Source organism: Leucoraja erinacea, chromosome 21 (assembly GCF_028641065.1).
Source record: "Leucoraja erinacea ecotype New England chromosome 21, Leri_hhj_1, whole genome shotgun sequence".
NCBI lineage: Eukaryota > Metazoa > Chordata > Chondrichthyes > Rajiformes > Rajidae > Leucoraja > Leucoraja erinaceus.
Genome location: NC_073397.1, coordinates 37,228,379 through 37,253,704, shown reverse-complemented (window position 1 = coordinate 37,253,704; position 25,326 = coordinate 37,228,379). Strand labels below are relative to the sequence as shown.

The 25,326-nt window shown below is 44.3% G+C and overlaps 1 protein-coding gene across 5 annotated transcripts in view; it reads left to right on the top strand.

The window, feature by feature from the left end:
* The window catches only part of ptprt (protein tyrosine phosphatase receptor type T), a 540,461-nt gene that overhangs the window by 202,761 nt on the left and 312,374 nt on the right, over positions 1 to 25,326 (top strand). For all 5 annotated transcript variants that reach the window (XM_055652682.1, XM_055652681.1, XM_055652684.1 and 2 more), the window contains exons 3-4: positions 12,994 to 13,265; positions 14,943 to 15,024. In XM_055652682.1, coding sequence (XP_055508657.1) covers positions 12,994 to 13,265; positions 14,943 to 15,024 — 354 coding nt within the window. The remainder of the gene's footprint in view (positions 1 to 12,993; positions 13,266 to 14,942; positions 15,025 to 25,326) is intronic.

Below are 25,326 nucleotides of genomic sequence, written 5' to 3'. Positions count from 1 at the left end.
TCTGAACAGCACGGGATTCATCGAGGTGAATCAATGGAGTTTGATGAGCTGATTACTCTCAGCTGCTGCTAATAACCACGGCAGTTTCCTTTTACCGTGCGATGAAAATCACTGGCAAAAACCCAGCACCATTTCTGTTTGTTGGCCGTTTATAAACAGACCTGACTTCATGTTAGCTGAATGCTAATAGATTACAATACCGACAGAGGTTTACAATATGCTGGTTTAAACCTCAGATAGACACAAAAAGCTGGAGTAACTGAATGGGACAGGCAGCATGATAGGTCATAAGAGAGATAGGAGCAGAATTAGGCCATTCAGCCCATCAAATCCACTCCGCCATTCAATCATGGCTGATCTACCTCTCCCCTCCCAACTCCATTCTCCTGCCTTCTCCCCATAACCCATGATATCCATACTAATCCAGAATTTAACTATATCTGCCTTAAATATATCCACTGACAGGCTCCACAGCCTTCTGTGGCAAATAATTCCAGGGATGAGAGGGATTCTTATTGAAACATATAAGATTATTAAATGTTTGGACATGATAGAGGCAGGAAACATGTTCCCGATGTTGGGGGAGTCCAGAACCAGAGGCCACAGTTTAAGAATAAGGGGTAAGCCATTTAGAACATAGATGGGGAAACACTTTTTCACCCAGAGAGTTGTGAGTCTGTGGAATTCTCTGTCTCAGAGGGCGGTGGAGGCCAGTTCCCTGGATACTTTCAAGTGAGAGTTAGATAGAGCTCTTAGGGATAGCGGAGTTAAGGGATATGGAGAGAAGGCAGGAACGGGATACTAATTATGGATGATCAGCCATGATCACATTGAATGGCGGTGCTGGCTTGAAGGGCCGAATGGCCTACTCCTGCACCTATTGTCTATTGTCTATTAAATAAATCCAATAACTTGAGATTCTAAATATGAAGAATCTGAAGAAGGGTCTCGACCCAAAACGTCACCCATTCCTTCTCTCCAGAGATGCTGCCGGTCCCGCTGGGTTACTCAAGCACTTTGCGACTGTCTGCGGTTTAAACCTGCACCTGCAGTTCCTTGCTATACATTCTAAAGATAAGATATATATATATATATATATATATATATATCAATATGGGATTGACGATCAGTGTAAATGTTGGGTTGTGAACTGTTGCATCAACCTGTGGAAAATACACAATACAATTTGCATTCAGGAAGTTTTGGGAAGATTTGATTGTTGAACATCCGCAGCCCTGATTATACTGAGGTAAGAGAGTGCTTGGAAGTTCATTAAAACAATTTGAAACAGGTTAATTTGTTTCCAGAAAGAGGCCAATGAATTAAATTGAAATGTAATTGTCCCGTGGGTGGTTTCAGCTGCGTATCTGATCGAGAATTCTCTGTGCATTGAGCAACCACCAAGCTCTTGAACACTGCACAACACTAGTCTCAGCAAGTGTGATCTTCTACGGACTGTGTCTGTGGTTGCACAACCAACTTTGGATTTGCACGATTATCGTTACCTGCTGTGACGATTGTATTGTATTATTGATTATGTGTTATTGTGTTAATGGGCCCGTTGAGATGCCGCAAGTACAAATGTCCTTGTTCAGTTGCCAGTCCCTGTGACAATAAACATCCTTGACTCTCTTGAAATCTCAAGAACGATCCCAGGAATGAGTAGGTTAAATTGCGATGAGCGTTTGTCGGCACTGGGCCTGTACTCACTGGAGTTTAGAAGAATGAGGGGGGGCCTCATTGAAACTTACCGAATAGTGAAAGGCCTGGATAGAGTGGATGTGGAGAGGATGTTTCCACCAGTGGGAGAGTCTAGGACTAGAGGTCAAAGCCTTAGAATTAAAGGATGTTCCTTTAGGAAGGAGATGAGGAGAAATGTCTTTAGTCAGAGGGTGGTGAAGCTGTGGAATTGTTTGCCACAGACGAAGGTGGAGGCCAAGTCAGTGGATATTTACACTTTATCAGTTTATTTGTTTATGTGTGTATATATTTATATTGTGGTATATGGACACATTGATCTGTTTTGTAGTAAATGCCTACTATGTTCTGTGTGCTAAGCAAAGCAAGAATGTCATTGTCTTATCAGGGACACTTGACAATAAACTCACTTGAACTTGATATTTTTGAGGGAGAGATAGATAGATTCCTGATTAGTAGAGGTGTCAGAGGTTATGGGGAGGAGGCAGGAGAATGGGGTTAGGAGAGATAATTCAGCCATGATTGAATGACAGAGTAGACTTGATGGGCCAAATGGCCTACTATCACTTATGACATGAAAAACCTCTATAACCTGGTCAGTTTTCAAATGATTTTGAAATTATAATGTAGATGAATTGATCCCAATACTTGCACCTGTAACATCATCACACAAGACAAATTTTGAGGAAGATTTACATCAAAACATTCTGGTCAGAGTCTTTGCTGCAACTTTGTACAAAGGTCTGACTATTTGTTGCACTTGTATTGTGAGTGAATGTCTGTAAAGTTTGAAGGAAGAGTCTTGAGTTCAACTTCTTGGCCATGAATTAGCACCTTTGATAGTGAGTGATGGGTGGGAAGTGTTGGTGAGTCTGGCAGATCAGCTTGCCATTGATGCCCTGCACCAGATACTGGGACAAGGTGGCATTGATAGTGAGCCAAGCTCCCTTTGAGATGTGATGAACAACTCGTGGTCTGCACTGAATGAAGATGCCGTCTTCCAATGTTCAGATACAGGTCTGTGGTGAGTGGGCTTCATCTACAGTACCCAAGAGTGGCCTCGGCATCCGTGCCAAATGGGGTTCCATCTCGGATTGATTTCACCGCCAGTGGCGATCAAATGAAGCTGGAACATTATTTATTGCCGTATCTAGGCTGATTTTTAGGAAATCACAGAGTCATTACGCATTAATATTTTGACCATCTTTCTTTTATTTATTTGCTATATGTTCTCATATCATTTGTTCTTCAACATATTTGGACAAGAGTTTGGAGCCAAACATGAAGATGCTTTTTGCAGTCGGTCACTAACTGGGGGCTTGTCCAGTGTGAGCTGAGCCTCGGTCAACATCTGTGGGCAAAACAAGGCTTGGTCGGATGGACGGCACTCCAGGGGATGTTGATGTACCTGACCAAAGGTGTGGCTGTGCCTGTACCTCTGGCCAGGTGGGGATGGGACGGGCCTGAAACCTGAATACAATTGACACGCCATCCTGGGAGCCAGGACAAGGCCGTGGTTCCACCACCGGAAGGCTGACGTCTCCAGCATGTTACATCAAGCAAAACACCAGATACTCTACTTAATCACGGGGCTCGTCAGCAACTATAACAATCCATGCACTCGGTAGGAAATGAGGGCTCTTTTTTAGGAGCTGGGTTCAGCACCAATGCTGGTGGATATATCCAAGATAAAAGTCCAAAATCCAGAGGCCAAAATTGACCACCAGGTTCAGGAACAGTTTCTTCCCAACAGCCATCAGGCTCTTGAACACTACATAATGTTAACCTCAAATATAAGTTTCGATCAAAGGTAGACACAGAGTGCTGGAGTAACTCAGCAGGTCAGGCATCATCTGTGGAGAACATGGATAGGTGACGTTTCACAGAGTGCTGGAGTAACTCAGCAGGCCAGGCATCATCTGTGGAGAACAGGTGACGTTTCACAGAGTGCTGGAGTAACTCAGCGGGTCAGACAGCATCTGTGGAGAACATGGATAGGTGACGTTTCACAGAGTGCTGGAGTAACTCAGCGGGTCAGACAGCATCTGTGGTGATGTTCTAGGTCGGGACCCTTCTTCAGACAGTTTCTATCGACTGTCTTTGGCCCTAAGGAGTTTGGGTTTTATTTTGCACGATTCTTGTGTTTATTATTTAAATTGAGTTTTATATAAATTACCTGTGTGTATTGTGTTCACCGGTCTGTTACGCTGCTGCCTGTGTGAAAGTCACTGGTCATTTGTTGGTACCTGTGCAATTAGACACTTAACTCTTGAATCTCGCACTGTGATGGATATTTCTGTTTCTGATCAACCTCCACCTATCGAGGACTCTCTCTATATTGCAGTCAAAGTCAATTTTATTTGTCACATGCACCCAAAGGTGCAGTGAAATGAATTTGCCAGCAGCGATACACTTAAAAAGAACACACAATGCACAATAAGATTTAACACAAACATCCACCACAACATTCTTCACTGTGGTGGAAGGCAACAAAGTGCAGTCAGTCCTCCTCCTTTGTTCACCTGTGGTCGGGGCCATGAACCCTCCGTAGTTGCCGCTGCGGACGGCCCGATGTACAGGCGCTCTCGTCTGGATGATCAAACCTCCGACGTCGAGACAGTCAAACACACTCCGCGGCTTAGAGTGCCCGAATCGGCACTTTTCTACCAGAGACAGGACTGCATGTGATGGTGTGCATCCTGATGAATTGCTCTCTCTGTTTCTCCCCCCATAGATGCTGCCTGGTCTGATGGTTATCTGCAGTGCTTGTGATTTTGTTTCAGATCCCTGTGTGCGTAGTGCTTGGCGTTTAGCCCGACAGTTGGCAGTGTAGACCAGGTGAGAGACCTCTCTGCTTCCACATCATACTGCTTGGACCTGCTGAGAAAGGTCCAATTAACAGGCAGAAACCCAGACTCTCTGCAGCTGCCGAATCTTACACCCAGTTAATGATTATAGGGTTTTGCATAAAATAACATGGAATTTGAGCTCATTCACTTACAGATCCGGAGGTCACGGGAACGCCAGGATAAGTAGAATGTAAAGATGTGTGGATGATTAAAGGGAGATGTCTCTATTGGGGGCGAGCCTTTGAAGTGCCTGATGGGGGTCCTAAACCCTCGTTACAGAACGGAGCGCAGAAGCTGACAGGAATGAAGCTTAATTTGTGGCCCAATGATACAGCGCGGAAACAGGCCCTTCAGACCCACGAGACCGCACTGTCCAGCGATCCCCGCACACTAACACTATCCTACACACACTAGGGACCATTTACATTTACACCAAATCAATTAATCTACAAACCTGTATGTCTTTGGAGTGTGGGAGGAAACCGAAGATATCGGTGAAAACCCACGCAGGTCACGGGGAGAACGTGCAAACTCCACACAGGCAGCACCCGTGGTTGGGATGGAACCCGGGTCTCTGCCGCTGCACCAGCGTGTCGCCTGAGTGATAATGATTTGGCTTGCTCGCTTTACACTGTCACAGAAACAGTCACATTCGCTGAAGTGCTCTGGAGATGAATCCAGAAGCTGCTTTTAACAAAGCTTCGGCAGAACCAAAGCATCTGATTCATCTGGGAATATTAAAGATGAATAGTTTAATATTAATCTGTCGGCACCAATCCACTGCCAGCAATGCAACAATCGCCTTGATTTACAGCTTTGTTCTGATAGGAGAATATTAATCGAGACTGTTGTAGCCTGCACTGTCCAATCTTGCATCTCCTCTGTCTGACCAGTGATGCTCCTCCTGGATTGTGGGCAAGATGTGGACATTTACAAACCAAGATCACTAAGAAAGCAGAAGATAGACACAGTGCTGGAGTAACTCAGCAGGTCAGTCGGCATCTGGAGAAAAGGAATAGGTGACGTTTCTGGGCCGAGAACCTTCTTCAGACAGAGGGGCATAAGATCATAAGTGACAGGAGTAAAATGAGGCCATTCTGATCCATGGCCGGTGTGGGCCTGGTGGGCCGAAGGGCCTGTTTCCATGCTGTATCTCCAAACTAAACTAAACAGGAGTTTCTGATCGTCAAACAACCACTTTAATCTCATGTGTGTGCTTTAACTCTTGGCCCCAGATAAATGTTTTAAAATGTTGTCAACATTTATCATGTTTTTGTTCCTGTTTAAGAAAAAACTGCAGATGCTGGAAAAATCCCAGGGAGTCATAAATACTGGAGAAAGTCAGCAGGTGAGGCAGCATCTATGGAGCGAAGGAATAGGCAACGTTCCGACCTTGATCCCTATTCCTTCTCTCCATAGATGCTGCCTCACCCGCTGAGTTGTTCCAGCATTTTTGTCTACCTTTTATATTTTTTGTTCCTGGCTTGTTCATGTTTGATTTGTCGCCTGTACTGCTTGTTGCTGCTTCTCCAGACTCCTCCGAACGGCAACGTGTAATTAAATCTGCAGAGAAAAATTGTTCACTTGGAGCAACTTTCACAGGTTTGTGGTGAGTGCGGGCATCACATTATTTTAAAGGCAGAGATAGATAGATTCTTGATTAGTACAGGTGTCAGGGGTTATGGGGAGAAGGTAGGAGAATGTACAAGACGTACAAGGCATGTTGTGCAAGAAATGCTGGAGAAACTCAGCGGGTGCAGCAGCATCTATGGAGCGAAGGAAATAGGCAACGTTTCAGGCCGAAACCCTTCTTCAGTCTGAAGAAGGGTTTCGGCCCGAAACGTCGCCTATTTCCTTCGCTCCATAGATGCTGCTGCACCCGCTGAGTTTCTCCAGCAATTTTGTGTACCTTCGATCTTCCAGCATCTGCAGTTCCTTCTTGAACAACATGTTGTACAAGACGTTGGTGAGACCGCATTTAGAATATTGTGTTCAGTTCTGGGCACCATGTTATAGGAAATTTGTCAATATTGAATTTGAAATATTGTCAAGCATGAAAGGGAGAAGATTTACGAGGATGTTGCCAGGATTAGAGGGTGTGAGCTATAGGGGGAGTTGAGTAGGCTGGGTCTCTATTCCTTGGAGTGCAGGAGGATGAGGGGTGATCTTAAAGAGGTGTATACAATCATGAGAGGAATAGATCAGGTAGATGCACAGAGCCTCTTGCCCAGAGTAGGGGAATCGAGGACCAGAGGACATAGGTTCAAGGTGCAGGGGAAAAGATTTAATAGGAATCTGAGGGGTAACTTTTTCACACAGAGTGTGGCAGGTGTATGGAACAAGCTGCCAGAGGAGGTAGCTGAGGCAGGGACTATCCCAATGTTTAAGGAACACATGGGCAGGTACATGGATAGGACAGGTTTGGAGGGATATGGACCAAGCACAGGCAGGTGGGACTAGTGTATCTGGGACGTGTTGGTCGGTTTGGGCAAGTTGGGCCGAAGGGGCCTGTTTCATCACTGTATCACTCTATGATTCTAATGGCGTTAGGAGAGAGAGATAGATCAGTCAAGATTGAATGGCAGAGTAGACGTGATAGGCCGAATGGCCTAATTCTGCTCCTATCACATGACCTTGTGACCACACTGCTCACCACAGCTCTGTATCAATAGCTGCCAGTGTCCACACTATTGCATCGGTGCCCGTCTCATTCCAACTGTTTCTTGGAAGTCAGAAACCGGCGGAGTTGCTGGCATCCATCCCTTGGTTTTTCAAATGTTCTACTTATGATTTTGTTTTGGCCGTGATACCATTGGCTGTTTGGAGTTAAGATGATGATCAGTGCTTTTGTTTTGATGACACAAAAGTTTGGTTTAGTTTATAATTGTCACATGTACCGAGATACAATGAAAGTGTTTCTTGTTGTGTGCTATCCACTCAGTGAAAAGACTAGACATGATTACAATCGAACCGTCAACAGTGTACAGATACAGGAACTGCAAATGCTGGGAAATCTAAGGTAGACAAAAATGCTGGAGAAACTCAGCGGTTGCAGCAGCATCTATGGAGCAAAGGAAATAGGCAACGTTTCGGGCCGAAAACCCTTCTTTAGGCCCGAAGGAAATTATTTCCTTCGCTCCATAGATGCTGCTGCACCCTCTGAGTTTCTCCAGCACTTTTGTCTACTTACAGATACAGGATAAAGGGAATAATATTTAGTGCAAGGTAACGTCCAGAAAGGCCAGATTAAAGACAGTCTGAAGATCTCCAAAGAGGTTGATGAGAGGTCAGGACTGCTCTCTAGTTGGTGAGAGGACGGTTCCGTTGCCTGATAACAGCTGGGAAGAAACTGTCCCTGAATGTGGAGGTGTGCGTGCGTTTTCACACTTCTGTGCCTCTTACCCGATGAAGGGTCTCGACCCGAAAAGTCATCTATTCCTTCTCTGCAGAGATGCTGCCCTGTCCCGCTGAGTTACTCCAGCTTTTTGTGTCCATCTTCGGTGTAAACCAGCACCTGCAGTTCCTTCCCACACAGCTCTCTCAGTGTTATTGGTAACCACGCAACGAATGAGTGCCAGTATGTGTGCCGTGCCGTGCTTGTCCATAACGGCACATTAATGCTTCTGATTAACACACGTTTTTAACCTCCCCACTTGCACCCCATCCTCCCTCGTAGAAACACAGTCAAATAACATTCCCAGTTTGCAATCCGCTGTTTCTTTTAATTGGAGATTTTGTTTAGTGGAATATTTTGCAGAAGGGCGCCCCTTTAGTAAAGCGAGGAGCAGCCGTATGTGAATGGATGGATGTGGCAAATGTTACCAAGCATTGATTGTTCACTAAGTAACGAGAAGGACTGATGATTCCATTTTTTGTTATCTGTCCCCGACCAACAGCAAAATAACAATAGTCCTGTCTTAAATACAAACAGCCGCAAACTCCAATCATCTGGTGCTGCTTTGATTTGAGGCAATGTTCCCCAGAGACACAGCAACAGAACATGTCTCTTTCTCTTCAACCTTCATCCTTTAGGCACAGAGTTTCAATTCATCCTCTTTATGGTCCCTGTAAACACTTCACTTGAAAAATTAAAATTTTCACCTGCAATAAAGAAAATACCGAATCCTAACCAATGTGCAACAACTAAACATCTCCTTGGAGACTTTATTATTTGAATGAGAATAAGCATTGTATTGTTCAAACCGGAGCTGAATGTAAAGTTGACAGTGGTTTGGATCAGTCTTGATCCAGTCTGTGCCTTGAACATGTCACTGCCCAATGGTATGGATGGAAACTGGTGAAAAGGCAAGGTTAGTGTAGTTTATTGTCACATGTACCGAGGTACAGTGAAAAGCTTTTGTTGCGTGCTATCCAGTCAGCGGAAAGACAATACATTATTACAATCGAGCCGTCCACAGTGTACAGATACAGGATAAAGGGACGCTTGGTGCAAGATAAAGTCCAAAATATTCTGATGAAAGATAGTCCAAGGGTCTCCAATGAGGTAGATGGGAGGTCAGGACCACTCTGTAGTTGTGATAGGATGGTTCAGTTGCCTGATAACATGCTGGGAAGAAACTGTCCCTGAATCTGGAGGTCTGTACCTCTTGTCTGATGGGAGAGGGAAGAAGAGGGAGTGACGGGGTGCGACTGGTCCTTGGTCACGTTGGTGGCCTTGCCGAGGCAGCGTGAGGTGTAGATGGAAGGGAGGGAGGTCGGTGTGCGTGATGGTCTGGGCTGTGTCCATGTATTCTCTCCAATTTCTTAAGATGTAGATATGAGGAACTGCAGATGCTGGTTTGCAAAAAAAGACACAAAGTGCTGGAGTAATTCAGTGGATCTTACATGGACAAGTTGGACAGAAGGATCTGTTGCCATGATGTACAACTCTATGACTCTGACATCGGAGATTTACCTCGACGAAATCATCTTTTTTCCCAGACTTGGTTTATGAAAACAGTGTTGTTTGTATGAGGGAATAAGTGCTGATTTATTTAGTGAGTAATGTGCAGACTACAAATGGATTCACTGGACTTCACCTCAGACCAGGATCCTCACTATCTGGTTGTGTTCATTTTATATTTTATACAGTTGAATCGTCAATGAAAATCCTCAACGTTCTTGTATCATTACAGTCCCACTGAGTTATACATGTGTGTCGGGTTTAACCTAATGACTCAAGGAAAGTCAACTGAAATGTAGACGGGAGCAAGAATTGAAGGAGGGTAAACTGTACTGTCTAGGGAACGGTACATATACCCAGGTGACAGGTGTACAAGACCATGAGGGGCACGGATAAAGTCAACGCTCACAGTCTTTGTCCCAGGGTTGAGGATTCTAACACTAGAGGGCACAGGCTTGAGGGGAGAGGGGAGAGATTTAAGAGTGACCTGAGGGGCAACTTCTTTCCATTCGGAGGGTAGTCCGTATCTGGAAGCTACAGAAGAGGATGCAATTACAACTTATAAAAAGACATTTGGACAGATATCTGGGTTTAAACTTGAGAGGGATGTGGGCCAAATGAGGACAAATGACACGAGCCCAGAATGCCAACTTGGTCCACGTGGACCAGGTGGGCCACAGGGCCTGTTTCCGTGCTGTAGAGCTCGATGACTCATATGAATTCAGACTTGAATAAGTGGTTGAAATGTGATCTAATTAATTAGCACAAGACTTTAACTGACAGATTGCCGCAGTGGAGGTGTTGAATGCAGGATTAGCTGAATGCGCTGTGATTTCCGTAGCTCGATGAAGCTGCCGTATTAGCATGCCCGTGAAGGCTCCATGTTCCTTGAGAGGTAGTTCTGGACATCCCGTCTAAAATTAGAGCAACTACTTCAACAAATGTTGAACGCTCGTGAACATAGATTCCTCAGGACAGGTATAATTAAACATTCTACCTGCATTCCTAATGACTGAACCTCAGTTGTTTATTAGTTCAAAGATTTATTCAGAAAGCAGGGCATCATTTATTCAGTAATGAGAAAGCTGGAATACAATTAACCTGGTCTTGGATTTGAGATTTCATTACTCGCTCCTGATGCTAGTTTATTAAAGGCATTAATCAACAAAGCCATCGGGGAGATTGGCGAGGGAAATTTGTACCACTTAAATATTCATTCATATTGACCCTGCTTGTACACCTATTATTAAAGCAAAATAGATCGTGCAAGTTGACATATTTTTCCAAAAAGCTTTGAAAATAAGTCATACATAACTGAAAATATATTTCTGCTGAACTTTATTTCCTGAGTGAAATCTCCTTGTACAGAATCAATGGCGAAAATAAATAATGCACGTTGCATTAGAATGTGAGAGAAATCTGTCTGGTAAAGTCTTTGCACGCCGTCTTAATAATATTGGAGCATTGTGCACATGAGTTAAATATAAATTGTATGTATTGAACAAGAGCAATAAATATGAATTATTGAGAAGAATGCTTTTAATAATACAGTTATTTACCTACCTTTGGAAGCTTGCCTCTTATTTATGGTGAGGTTTCTCAGTACATTCATGAATTGATCATGTCACCATAGAACGGTCTGAAGAAGGGTCTCGACCTGAAAAGTCATATTTTTCCTTCGCTCCATAGATGCTGCCTCACCCGCTGAGTTTCTCCAGCATTTTTGTCTACCTGTTACCAGAGATATCATTTGCAAATAGCTCTATGTAGTGGAAACAGACATTGGTGAAAAAAATGTAGATTCCTACCTTCAAGATATAGAGATGATGGAAATGAATGGGTAATATTAGAAAAGGCTATAACAGCATTCAACAACAAAAGCAGTTTAAAAATAAACTTGCTATTTATTTTATTATAGTAGGTACAAAAAAAAATATATTGTCCACAGTGGAATGAATGTGATTTTGAACGCAAGTTGATAGTAGGGTGTTTACCTTCCCTGTAGGGCATTGGGTATAAGAGTCACGATGTCATCGTGCAACTTTACTGGACTTTGAAGATAGACACAAGGAGCTGGAGTAACTCAGTGGGTCAGACAGCATGTCTGTAGCAAAGGAATGGGTGATGTTCTGGGTGGAGATGCTTCTTCACACTGGCTATACTCTGGCTGTGTTTGGAGTATTAGGTGGAGTTCAGGTCGCCCCGTTTAAGGAAGAATGTGGAGGCTTTTCAAAGGTGTGGAGGTGACATCTCAGTTACAGGGTGGGTGGGGTTGGTTAGACTCTGGAATGTTGGAGGTTGTGGGAAGGCCTAACTATAAGAAGCAGAGATAGAACGGACAGTCAGAAGCTTTTTTTTAGGATGAATAAATCAAATGCAAGAGGCATGGCTTTAAAATGAGAGGGACAAAGGTTAAAGGAGATATGTGGGACTAGTTATTTATTAAGGGGGTCTGGTGAATATCTGAAACATGTAGCCAGGGGTCGTAGTGGAGGCAGATTTGATAATGGTGTTTAAGAGACTACTGGATAGGCACATATGCATGGAATGGTGGCATATGGATCAAATGCAGGCAGATAAGAGTTGGTCTTAGACAATAGACGATAGACAATAGGTGCAGGAGTAGGCCATTCAGCCCTTCGAGCCAGCACCGCCATTCAATGTGATCAGGCTGATCATCCCCAATCAGCACCCCGTTCCCGCCTTCTCCCCCTATCCCCTGACTCCGCTATCTTCAAGAGCCCTATCTAGCTCTCTCTTGAAAGTATCCTGAGAACCGGCCTCCACTGCCCTCTGAGGCAAAGAATTCCACAGGCTCGCAACTCTCTGTGAGAAAAAATGTTTCCACGCCTCCGTTCTAAATGGCTTACCCCTTATTCTTATTCTTAGTCTCGGTATCATGTTTGGCACAGACACTGGGCTGAAGGGCCTGATCTTCTGCTGTACTGTACTAATATATTTTCAAACACCAGACACAAAAAGCTGGAGTAACTCAGCGGAACAGGCAGCATCTCTGGAGAGAAGGAATGGGTCCATGACCCTAAGAAGTGTCTCGACCAGAAACATCACCCATTCCTTCTCTCCAGAGATGCTGCCGGTCCCACTGAGTTACTCCAGCACTTTGTGTCTATCTTCGGTTTAAACCAGCATCTGCTGTTCTATCCTTCACATTTTCAGACAATGTTTGTTTCTTGGCCATTCAAAGCATGAATCTGCCCCCCAAAACATTATCATGCAATCCTTCAAGAACTAGATTTCTCCCTCACTGTCTCATTGTCACATTGTGAGGTTTAAAACATTATTTTTTAAAGGTATAGGTTTCAGGCATTATATTTGGAAGTTAATTTGCATAAAACTTCTGTAACTCAGAAATGGGACCATTATTACTCCAGTTGATGTGTTGCAATTCCTCTACCTTTTGTTATCTCATCAATGTCTTAATTTTTATGCTTGTTTGATACCTTCAAACGACACCAGGTCACCAGGAACTTTGAGTAGATTTATAATGGGAATGATCACCAAAAACTGTGTTGACTCTTGCAGGGACGTTCATGATGGTGAACAGCTCTGGGCGTCTGTCGGGACAGAAGGCCCACCTGATGCTGCCCATACTAAAGGAGAACGACACACACTGTGTTGACTTCCACTACTTTCTGTCGAGCAAGGATCGATCCAGTCCAGGGACTCTGAATGTCTTTGTCAAAGTTAACGGTGGACCTCCGGGAAACCCGGTGTGGAATGTGTCCGGGCTCGTTACTGAAGGTTGGATTAAAACGGAGCTGGCCATCAGCACCTTCTGGCCCAACTTCTATCAGGTACAGTCACAGTAATGGAAGTACGAGTGTATCTGTAATGCATGTGTAGGAAAGAACTGCAGGTGCTGGGTTGAATTGAAGGTAGACACAAAATGTTGGAGTAACTCAGCAGGACAGGCAGCATCTCTGGGGAGACACAAAGAGATGTGAAGAAGGGTCTCGACCCGAAACATCGCCCATTCCTTCTCTCCAGAGATGCTGCCTGACCCGCTGAGTTATTCCAGTATTTAGTGTCTAACTCTAATGCCTGACAGATGTGTGTGTGTGTGTGTGTGTGTGTGTGTGTGTGTGTGTGTGTGTGTGTGTGTGTGTGTGTGTGTGTGTGTGTGTGTGTGTGTGTGTGTGTGTGTGTGTGTGTGTGTGTGTGTGTGTGTGTGTGTGTGTGTGTGTGTGTGTGTGTGTGTGTGTGTGTGTGTGTGTGTGTGTGTGTGTGTGTGTGTGTGTGTGTGTGAAGTTTCAGTTGTTGAATTCTTCACTTCACCTGTACTAGAGTCATGAAGTTGTACAGCATAGAAACAGGCCCTTTGGCCCACCTTGGCTATGCTGACCAAATTGGCATACAGGGCTAGCCTCATTTGCCTGCATTTGGCCCTTTGCCCTCTGCACCCTCTAATCCCGTCCACATATCTGTCCTACTTGAATGGAATACTTTATAGTCGCCCGTGACAAGTCACCGTGAAATTCTTTGCTTTTGTGTCCACGTCTGTAGCTTCCTCTGGCAACTTGTTCCAGACATGGTCTACCCTCCGAGTGACAATGTTGCCCCTGAGGTCTCTCGTCAATCTATCACTGTTCACGTCAAGCCCATGCTTTGCAGGGAAACAGACTGTGAGCGTTTGCTTGATCCATGCCCCTCATAATCGCGTGCACCTCAACAAGATCAGCCCTCAGCCTCCTGCACGCCAAAGCACAACTTCCAACCTCCCCCTATAACTCAAGCCCAGGCGACATCTTGGTGAACCTCATCCACACCCGTGCCAACTTAATGACTTCCATCCTCAAGCTGGGTGACCAGATCTGCCCACAGTATCTCAGTTCAGTTTAGTTATTGTCACACCTGACTCCCCCCCCCCCCACCCCCCCCAATCTTTGCACATCCCCAATCCTTTCCACTTTAATTTCACGTTTCATGTATCTTGTTGTGTTTTTGTGACTGTTGGCAGATTAATCTCCCTCCTGGGATAAATAAAGTTATATCGTATTGTATCGTAAAGTGAAAAGTCAAGTTTGGTCAAGCCAATGAATTGTCCAGTTGCTTTATGATGGCCCAATGTTTGTACTCAATACACTTCCTGAAGAAGACAAATGCCTCCTTCACAATGTCTGCCTTTTACTTTGCACCCACCCTCCAGAATGCCGAGAGCCGTCACAATGAACTGATTGTTCCACAGCTTGTGGTGGTGATGGGGAATAACTGGCTCAGTTCTTCTTCATCTCCAACCTGCAGTCATTTGCAAATATTAATGTTTACATGTATACAGGATTAAAACAAATGCAAATAAAGTAATCACTTTAAGCATTCATAAAACCCATGCTTTCTGCAGGAGCATGTGATGTTGATTGATATATTTATGTAACATCTTATTCATATGGAAATAAGATCTTGGGCAGCCCACTGTATTTCATATTAAGGACTGGTGTTCTTTTATTGATCGCCAAAATTGTTCTCCATTTCAGGTCATCTTTGAGTCAGTTGCTTCAAAGGACCATCCTGGATACATTGCCATCGATGAGGTTCGAGTACTCGCTCACCCCTGCCGTAAGTATTCAGGTGACGTTTGTCATAAAAAGATAATATGTCAAAATTTCACATGAGTAAGAAGGAACTGCATATGCTGGTTTAAACCAAAGATAGACACAAAAAGCTGGAGTAAACTCAGCGGGACAGGCAGCATCTCTGGAGAGAAGGAATGGGTGACGTTTCAGGTCGAGACCCTTCTTCAGAAATTTAACATGTTCCAGAATGGAGGATTTAAAAAAAGTTTAGTTTATTACAGTCGTGTGCACCGTGAATCAGTGAGAAGCTCGCTCTAGCGAGTGCAGCGTTTGTTCACCAGGTTAATCCCCGGGATGGCGGGACTGACATATGACGAAAGAATGGGTCGACTGGGCTTGTATTCACTGGAATTTTCAAGGATGAGAGGGGATCTTATAGAAATATGTAAAATTCTTAAAGGATTGGACAGGCTAGATGCAGGAAAAATGTTCCCGATGTTGGGGGAGTCCAGAACCGGGGGTCACAGTTTAAGAATAAGAAAACTTTTTCACCCAGAGAGTTTGAATCTGTGGAATTCTCTGGCAGTGGCAGTGGAGGCCAATTCATTGGATGTATTCAAGAGAGAGTAAGATTTAGCTTTTTGGGCTAACAGAATTAAAGGATATGGGGAGAAAGCAGGAACGGGGTACTGATTTTGGAGATCAGCCATGATCATATTGGGTCCATAATGTAAAATAATGAATTCTGATTTCTTAAAATGACCAGACCCAGTGTCGCCCCCTCACCCGACCTTAACGGGAGGAAATAAGCAACCGCACATCTCCTTCTGTATTATTCCCAGAAATACCTGCCATTGTTGTTCCACTGTCATCCCTGCTAGGGTATCTTTCCAGTCAACTTTGGCCAGCTCCTCCCTCATGGCCCCATAGTCCCCTTTATTCAACTGCAACACTGACACCTCTGATCTATCCTCTCCCTCTCCAATTGTAGTTTAAACCTGACCATATTATGGTCACTACCTCCTAATGGCTCATTAACCTCAAGTTCCTTTATCAAATCCGGTTCATTACATAACAGTAAATCCAGAATTGCCTTCTCCCTGGTAGGCTCCAATACAAGCTGCTCTAGGAATCCATCACAAAGGCACTCTACAAAGTCCCTTTCTTGGGGTCCAGTACCAACCTGATTTTCCCAGTCTACCTGCATGTTGAAATCTCCCATAACAAGTTCAAGTGATTTAAAAGCAGGGGTTGAGCATTATGGCGGAAAACCATTTGCTGCTGAGACTAAGTTTTGACAATGAGCAATACAGAAGTAAATGGAGCAAAGAACAAACCTGAGGGTGAACATTTATAATCAGTATCTGTGATGACGGACATTAGAAGAAGCTTGCTAAACATCCAGTCAGCGGGTGGCGAAAACTCTTGCTGTAAATAAATAATGACAATGTCCACAAAAAGAGAAGTGTTTCAGCATGTGTGTCCTGTTACTCCGATCTAATTAAGTACTTATCGCAATTGACATGGTGAAAATGGAGCACTAATCTTCCTTTAATTAGCTCATACATACAGGCAAAATATATCACACAGACAGCTCGCCAGAGTCAGAAACATTATGCATACACACTTTGCAAAAGTATTTTCAATTGGTGGCAATCCATTCTCCATTAGAGTCAAAGACTCGCACAGTCATTAAGCTGTACAGTAGGGAACAGGCCCTTTGGCCCATCTTGTCCATGTCAACTAATTGGCCTATTGGGCTAGTTCCATTTGCCTGCATTTGGCCTTTGTCTCTCTTAACCATTCCTATCCGTACATCTTTTAGAGTGATACAGCATGGAACAGGCCCTTCGGCCCAACTTGCCTACAGATGCACTAGTCCCACCTGCCTGCGTTTGGCCCATATCCCTCCAAACCTGTCTTATCCATGTACCTGTCCAAGTGTCTCTTAAACATTGTGATAGTCCCTGTCTCAACTACCTCCTCTGGCAGCTCATTCCACATACCCACCACCCTTTGTGTGAACCGGATACTGCTCAGATACCTATTAAATGATTTTCCCTTCACCTTAAGCCGATGTTTTCTGGTCCTCGATTCCCCTACTCTGGGTAAGAGTAAATTTTAAATATTGTCTATGTCCAAATGTTTTTTAAATGTTGTAATTGTATCCGATTCTATACCTTCCTCTGGCAGCTCATTAGTTCACAAGTTATAGGAGTAGAATTAGGCCATTCGTCCCATCGAGTCTGTGTCATTCAATCATGGCTGATCTCTGCGTCCATCCCATTTTCCTGCCTTCGCCCCATAACCCTCGACACCCGGTTAAAAATCCCCACTGACTTGGTCTCCACAGCCCTCTGTGGCAATGAGTTCCACAGATTCACCACCCTCTGACTGAAGACGTTCCTCCTTTCTAAAAGAGCGTCCTTTAATTCTGAGGCTATGACCTCTGGTCTGAGACTCTCCCACCAATGGATACATCCTTTCCACATCCACTCTATCCATGCCAGGGGTCCCCAACCTTTTTCGTCCCGTTTACCCCCGGCAACTTTAATAGCACACAACAATGTTATTCCACTTATTTATGAACAACTAATGATGAACAGATACCGGTATACCAGAACCAAACACAGTCAGTCAATGAGAACAAATATGTTCTAATCCAGAGGCAACAGATTTACCCCCTGGGTCGGTGAAATTGACCCCCTGGAGGGGAACCCTTGATCTATGTCTTTTGTTATTCTGTAAGTTTCAATAAGGCTCATTCCAGGTACAAGTTTAGAGGAGTTTAGTTTATTGTCACGTGTACCGAGGTACAGTGAAAAGCTTTTGTTGCGTGCTATCCAGTCAGCGGAAAGACAATACACGATACAATCGAGCCGTCCACAGTGTACAGATACAGGATAAACGGACGAACAAGGTAAAGTCCACTTAAAGCTGTTGCGGTTGTGTAGGAAGGAACTGCAGATGCTGGTTTGAAGTGAAGATAGAAACAAAAAGCTGGAGTAACTCAGCGGGTCAGACAGCATCTATGGAGAACAGGGATAAATGATGTTTTGGATCAATTAAAACTGTTGGAATACAGATATAAGAATGTGAAAAAGTTGCCCCACCTTAAATCTCTACCCTTTCACCTTAAGCCGATGCTCTCTAGTTTTAGGATGCCCCACCCTGGGGAAAAGACTGTGAACGTTCACTTTATCCGTTCCCCTCGTGATCTTGGACACCTCTGGACTGATCCGGTCTCCAGCATTCTCTGGTAATGGATCTGGCCATGGGTTTAACTGTAACAGATCAGCCATTAGTCAGTTGAGGCCAGTTCATTGGCTATATTTAAGAGGGAGTTAGATGTGGCCCTTGTGGCTCAAGGGATCATGGGGTATGGAGAGAAGGCAGGTACAGGATACTGAGTTGGATGATCAGCCATGATCATATTGAATGGCGGTGCAGGCTCGAAGGGCCGAATGGCCTCTACTGCTGCACCTATTTTCTATGTTTCTATTAGCTTTTATCCCTTCCAATATTTGAGATGCACAAGGTTGTAAGCATCTCTCATCTTTGATATTTTTTAAACACATCAATATTTTGGTTGCTTAAGAAGGAACTGCAGATGCTGGAAAAAATTGAAGGTAGATAAAAATGCTGGAGAAACTCAGCGGGTGAGGCAGCATCTGAGGAGCGAAGGAGTAGGTGACATTTTGGGTCGAGACCCTTCTTCAGACTTCTAATATTTTGGTTGCAATGATTTCAAACTTTCAAGGTCAGTTTATTGTCACATGTACCAATGAAGACACAGTGACATTTGAGTTACCATACAGCCAAACTTGGTGAAAAGCAACAAGACACATCAAATAAAAGTTAACATAAACATCCACCACAGTGACTCCCCACATTCCTCACTGTGATGGCAGGTAATAAAGTCCAATCTTCTCCCTCTTTATTCTCCCGCAGTCGGGGCAGTCGAACCATCCACAGCCGGGGTCATCAAAACTCTCTTGAAAACATCCAGTGACTTGGCCTCCACTGCCTTCTGTGGCAGAGAATTCCACAGATTCACAACTGTCTGGGTGAAAAAGTTTATTTTCATCTCAGTCCTAAATGGCCGACCCCTTATTCTTAAACTGTGACCCCTGGTTCTGGACTCCCCCAACACGGGGAACATTTTTCCTGCATGTACCCTAAAGAATGTTATATGTTTCTATAAGATCCCCTCTCATCCTTCCAAATTCCAGTGAATTCTGTCCGTTCGTGTGCAAGGTCAGCCAAAAACCAGCGCTCTTGCTCCTTCAAGTTTTGTAACACTAAATGTGGCAATGTGCCAAGCTTGTGGTTATTGTTCATCTCTCTTGAGCTACATTACAATACAACTGTGTTATAACCAGGCATTGTCACAATGGAGACAAAGTTTCTGGTATGCATATCAATTAAAAATTAAACAACATTCATCAAAAAAACATTCCCAGCAATAAGCTACCCTCTTCTGTTTTGATTTTGTGACCAATCAACTTCTAATTTAATAAACTAATCATTAAAAAGGATAAAAACCAACACATGTTATAAAATTAAACATATTAAAATAGTTTACACTACAAAACCTGTGCATAATTTCACAAATAACATGGTAATTGAAGATTTATCATGAAACATAGTCACTATATAAACTAATTACTAACACATGGAGACGGAGTTATGTGTAGGGTTGTTTGTGGTGAACGGTGGTGAACATGTTCAGTGGCCTCTGCAATCAATTCTCCTCCCCCAGCCACCAATGAGCAGATTTACAGTGTTTAAGAAGGAACTGCAGATGCTGGAGAATCGAAGGTTACACAAAAAAGCTGGAGAAACTCAGCGGGTGCAGCAGCATCTATGGAGCGAAGGAAATAGGCAACGTTTCAGGCCGAAACCCTTCTTCAGACTGAAATAGGCAACGTTTTGGGCCGAAACGTTGCCTATTTCCTTCGCTCCATAGATGCTGCTGCACCAGCTGAGTTTCTCCAGCTTTTTTGTGTAACAGCAGATTTACAGTGTTTAATAAGCCCAGCTTAACGTGGTGGGACTTCAACTAAAGTCTTGAAGTAATTTACCAACACTGCCAACTCTGCCCTGTGCTGTAATAAAAATCCACTTTCATCGGTCTGAAGATGGGTCCCAACTGGAAACGTCACCTATCCACATTCTCCACAGATGCTGCCTGACGCACTGAGTTACTCCAGCACTCTGTGAAACGTCACCTATCCATGTTCTCCACAGATGCTGCCTGACCCGCTGAGTTACTCCAGCACTCTGTGAAACGTCACCTATCCACATTCTCCACAGATGCTGCCTGACCCGCTGAGTTACTCCAGCACTCTGTGAAACGTCACCTATCCATGTTCTCCACAGATGGAGAACCACTCCGCATCAACTCTGGGACCTCTCCAGAAGTAAATCAACTTGCCAGAACATGCCATGCTGAGTTTCCAATGTCCCGACTGGAGTTCCATAAAAGGATCACAACAGGCATACATTATCCTGATTAAAACTCAAAGTGCTGGAATTACTCAATGGGTCAGGCAGCATCTGTGGAAGGAAAGGACAGATGACATTTCGATTTAGGACCCAGTGTATGAAATCATGAGAGGAATAGATCGGGTAGATGCACAGTCTCTTGCCCAGAGTAGGGGAATCGAGGACCAGAGGACATAGGTTTAAGGTGAAGGGGAAAATATTTAATAGGAATCTGAGGGGTAACTTATTTACACTGGATGCATGGAATGAGCTGCCAGAGGAGGTATTTGAGGCTGGGACTATCCCAATGTTTAAGAAACAGTTGGACAGGCACATGGATATGTCAGGTTTGGAGGGATATGAACCAAACGCGGGCAGGTGGGACGTGTACATGGGACACGTTGGCCGGTATTGGCAAGTTGGGCCGAAGGGCCTGTTTCCACACATAGAGTTTCCATCACTCTATGACTCTCTAACTCTATGACCCTGGGGAGCAGCAGGAGTGAAGGAGGGGGAGCAGTGAGAGAGGGTCTCACACAACTCCCATCAGAGAGGGGTGAACCTCCTCAATGTGGGCAAACTGTGAGGAGATATCGGTGACACTAGGAACGGCAGATGCTGGAATCTGGCAAATTATCCTCTTGCATTTATGAAACTCAGAGAGACAAGAATTTTGAAGACATTCTGTATTTTTGTCAGAATTGGCGGAACATTTGTGTTACTGTGGTGAAGGTAGCAGACAGACTGATATTGGAGGGCATGTGTGTGAGGGGGAAGGGTCACTGCGTTACCAGATGGAATCTAAGGTTGCCCTGGGTGATGATTCATTGGCTTTTGGACAAACACAAGAAAGTAATATACTGTAAGCTTGGAGATTCAGGGCAACAAGTTGCTCATCAACCATCAGGCATTGGAAATGTAGACACAAAAAGCTGGAGTAACTCAGCAGAACAGGCAGCAGGCTGGAGAGAAGGAATGGGTGACGTTTCGGGTCAAGACCATTTTTCATTCTGATCTTTTCGGTCTCAACCGGAAACGTCACCTATTCCCTTTCTCCAGGGATGCTGCCTGACCGGCTGAGTTCCTCCAGCATTTTGTGTCTGTCAGTGGAGTAAATCAGCATCTGCAGTTACTTCCTACACAAGCATTTGAAAGTAAAAGCCACGTCGTCCACCTGTTTGTTGTATGTGGAAGAAAGTGAGATATCCCTCTGATTTATTTGAAATAGACAAAGGAAAGAAGTCATTTCTGAGATGAAAGCTCTGCTTCAAAACCAGGATATTCTAAAGGAAGTTATTGTAGTCAACAAAGCACAATATGCATGGCATTACCAGCTATTTGTATCACCATGGTAGCCACAATCGAACCGTAACACAGATCTCGGTGGTAAGATTACAACGGAAATTACACTGAGAAAGCAAATGAGTAGAAACAGTCTTGTAGCTGGCTGACTGCACACGCTAACTAACGCAATGTGAATCAGGGACACGAGGAACTGCAGGTGCTGGAATCTTGAGCAAAACACAGGGTACTGGAGGAACTCAGCGTGTCAGGCAGCATCCGTGGAGGGAATGGACAGGTGACGTTTCGGGTCGGGATCCTTGCTCACAATTAAAACCAAGCTGACCAATTAACTGAAGCAATCCTGTTTCCTGCATGAAATAAAAAGGAAGATCTAACATCAAAAAGCCGAACAAAATGAGCTCTGTAGTTCTGCTGCCTCACAGTGTCAGAGACCCAGGTTAGATCCTGACCTCAGGTGCTGTCTGTGTGGAGTTTGCACATTCTCAATAGACAATAGACAATAGGTGCAGGAGTAGGCCATTCGGAGCCAGCACCGCCATTCAATGTGATCATTGCTGATCATCCACAATCAGTACCTCGTTCCTGCCTTCTCCCCATATCCCCTAACTCCGCTATCTTTCAGAACCCTATCTAGCTCTCTCTTGAAAGTATCCAGAGAACCGGCCTCCACCGCCCTCTGAGGCAGAGAATTCCACAGACTCACAACTCTCTGTGTGAAAAACTCCCCGTGACTTTGTGGGTTTCCTTCGGATGCTCCAGTTCCCTCCCACACCCCAAAGGCGTGCGGGTTTGTTAGATAAATGGCATCTACAAATGTGTGGGAAGGAACTGCAGATGCTGGTTTAAACCGAAGAAAGACACAAAATGCTGGAGTAACTCAGCGGGACAGGCAGTATCTCTGTAGAGAAGGAATGGGTGATGTTTCAGGTTGAGACCCTTGTTCAAACTGATTTTAGCATCTGCAAACTGTCTCAGGTGTGTAGGGAGTGGATGAGAAAGTGGGATAACATAGAACTAGTGTGAACGAGTGATCGATGGTTGGCGTGGACTCAAGGGGCTGAAGGGCCTGTTTCCTTGCTGTATCTATAAGCTAAATTAATCTCGGAAGAGAAATTATTGAAATATATCCTGCGGGAAAAGACATCTAGATATCAGCACGTATTATAACGCCAGGACGTCAGATTATGCAGCAAAAATGGCAATGTACTTCTGGAGAAAGCAGAGAATTGTGAAGAAAATTAAAGTGCCATTTTAGGCGTTACCAGAATGTATACTTCCCTCCAAAGAGCATTTGCAAACTCCTTGCTCAATCCACGACAAGCAAATCACAGTCACTGCAGGAGAGAAGGGCTGGGCCACTAGTGGACAGATCAGTGAACTAATGATGCTTTCAAGAGACAGTTAGATTTAGCTCTTAGGGCTAATGGAATCAAGGGATATAGGGGGAGAAAGCAGGAACGGGGTACTGGTTCTGGACGATCAGCCATGATCATATTGAATGGCAGTGCTGGCTCGAACTCCTGCACCTATTTTCTATGCTTCTAACACCAATGCTACTGAGGCGATATACCTTCAGCAGACCCATGTCCACTTGCGGCATAACTTAATTATTGAACTAGGTGAAACGTTTCCTGATTTTCCCAGTGATCTGGAATTATTCCCACACATTATTGAAGCTTCCCGTTGGATTTATAAGCACCTCACATTTGAAACACTGTAACAAAGTCCCAGAGTTACACAGCGCGGAAACAGGCCCTTCGGCCCAACTTGCCCATGCCGACCAATCTGTCCCTTCTACAGTAGTGCTACCTGCATCACTTTGGCCCATATCCCTCTAAACCTGTCCTATCCATGTCCCTGTCCAAATGTTTCTCAAATATTGTGATAGTTTTTGCCCCAACTACCCCCTCTGGCAGCTCGTCCCATACACCCACCCGCGTGTTCCTATTAAATCTTTCCAGTCTCACCTTAAACCTATGTCCTTTATTTCTCTATTCCCCTTCTCTGGGCAAGTAGACTCTGCATTTACCCGATCTATTCCTCTCATGATCTTGTACAGCTCTATAAGATGACCACTCATCTTCCTGCACTCCAAGGCATGAAGTCCTAGCCAGCCCCACCTCTCCCTGTAGCTCAGGCCCCTCGAGTCCTGGCAACATCCTCATAAATCTAACCATTGTCGGTTTTTAATTATTGACAGCGCTGACCTTGATGTAACTCCGAGCTGATCATTGCAGGAGCGATGTCTTTGTGTTTGCACCTTGTATGTCAGGTCTTCCCTTCCAACACTGATTACGGGACTAAGAAGATGTCTTTGGTGACATGCCCACAACCAGACAACATCGCCGGAGAGTGAAATGACCATTTTTAGTGCTTCATTTTCCAGCACAACACCACCAAGAAAAACCTCATTCCATCTATCTCCTTGCAATTGCAGCCTTTTACAGTATCGCACTTTGCCATGGCAACCAGACATTCTAACACATATCTCCGTCTATTTTCACTGTGATCATCCTTTACACGTTGGGAAATGACTTAAAAATCCTGAAACCGTTTTTAGTAGCGAATAATTATTAAATGTTTCTGATAAAACCCGCACATTCTTGCAACAATTGCATTCTCCTTTCATTCTGGTAGACTGACCCCCGATTGTTGTTATGGCAACAGGGAATTTGCCCTGTCCCTATTACATCTTTGCTGACACGCCTGATTGAAAGCAAGTCTGAATGGTGATCCACAGTAGAATCAGACTTCAACGCTCACTGTAACTAACCATTACCATATTAACAAGTATCGCCTAGATATTTGAAAAAATCAGGTTGAAAGGGAATATAAATGATACCAGACGTGACAGCGTTCAACTTGGAAGGAACCTGTTAAGGGGACATTGAAAACATTTACGTTTTTTTCTCCCAATGACCACCAAAGAGAAGTTATCCAAAGTTTATTTTACCATTTTTGCGACGCAAGGGTGCTGTTTTAATTACAGTAAAATAACTTCATTGAGTTCAAGAATTTGAAGACCGGATTATAGGAACAGAATTAGGCTATTCGGCCCATCGAATCAGCTCCGCCATTCAATCATGACTGATCTATTCCCCCTCTCAACCCCTTTCTCTTGCCTTCTCTCCGTAACCTTTGATGCCCATTGTACAAGCAAGAAACACAGGCCATTCTGAACGTGATATTGAAGATCGACACAGTGCTGGAGTAACTCAGTGGGTCAGGCAGCATCTGTGGAGAACATGGATAGGTGACGTTTCACACAGTGCTGGAGTAACTCAGCGGGTCAGGCAGCATTCATGAAGTACAGGAATAGGCGACGTTTTGGGTCAAGACCCTTCTTCAGACTGAGAGTCATGGGAGAGGGATATTGCTGTGATGTTATACAAATATGGGGATCTTCTGATTTGTCATTAGCCATTAGTTTATTATCACGTGTACTGAGGTACAGTGAAAAGCTTGTGTTGCGTGCTAACCAGTTAGCGGAAAGACAATACATGATTACAATCGAGCCGTCCACAGTGTACAGATGCATGATGAAGGGGATATC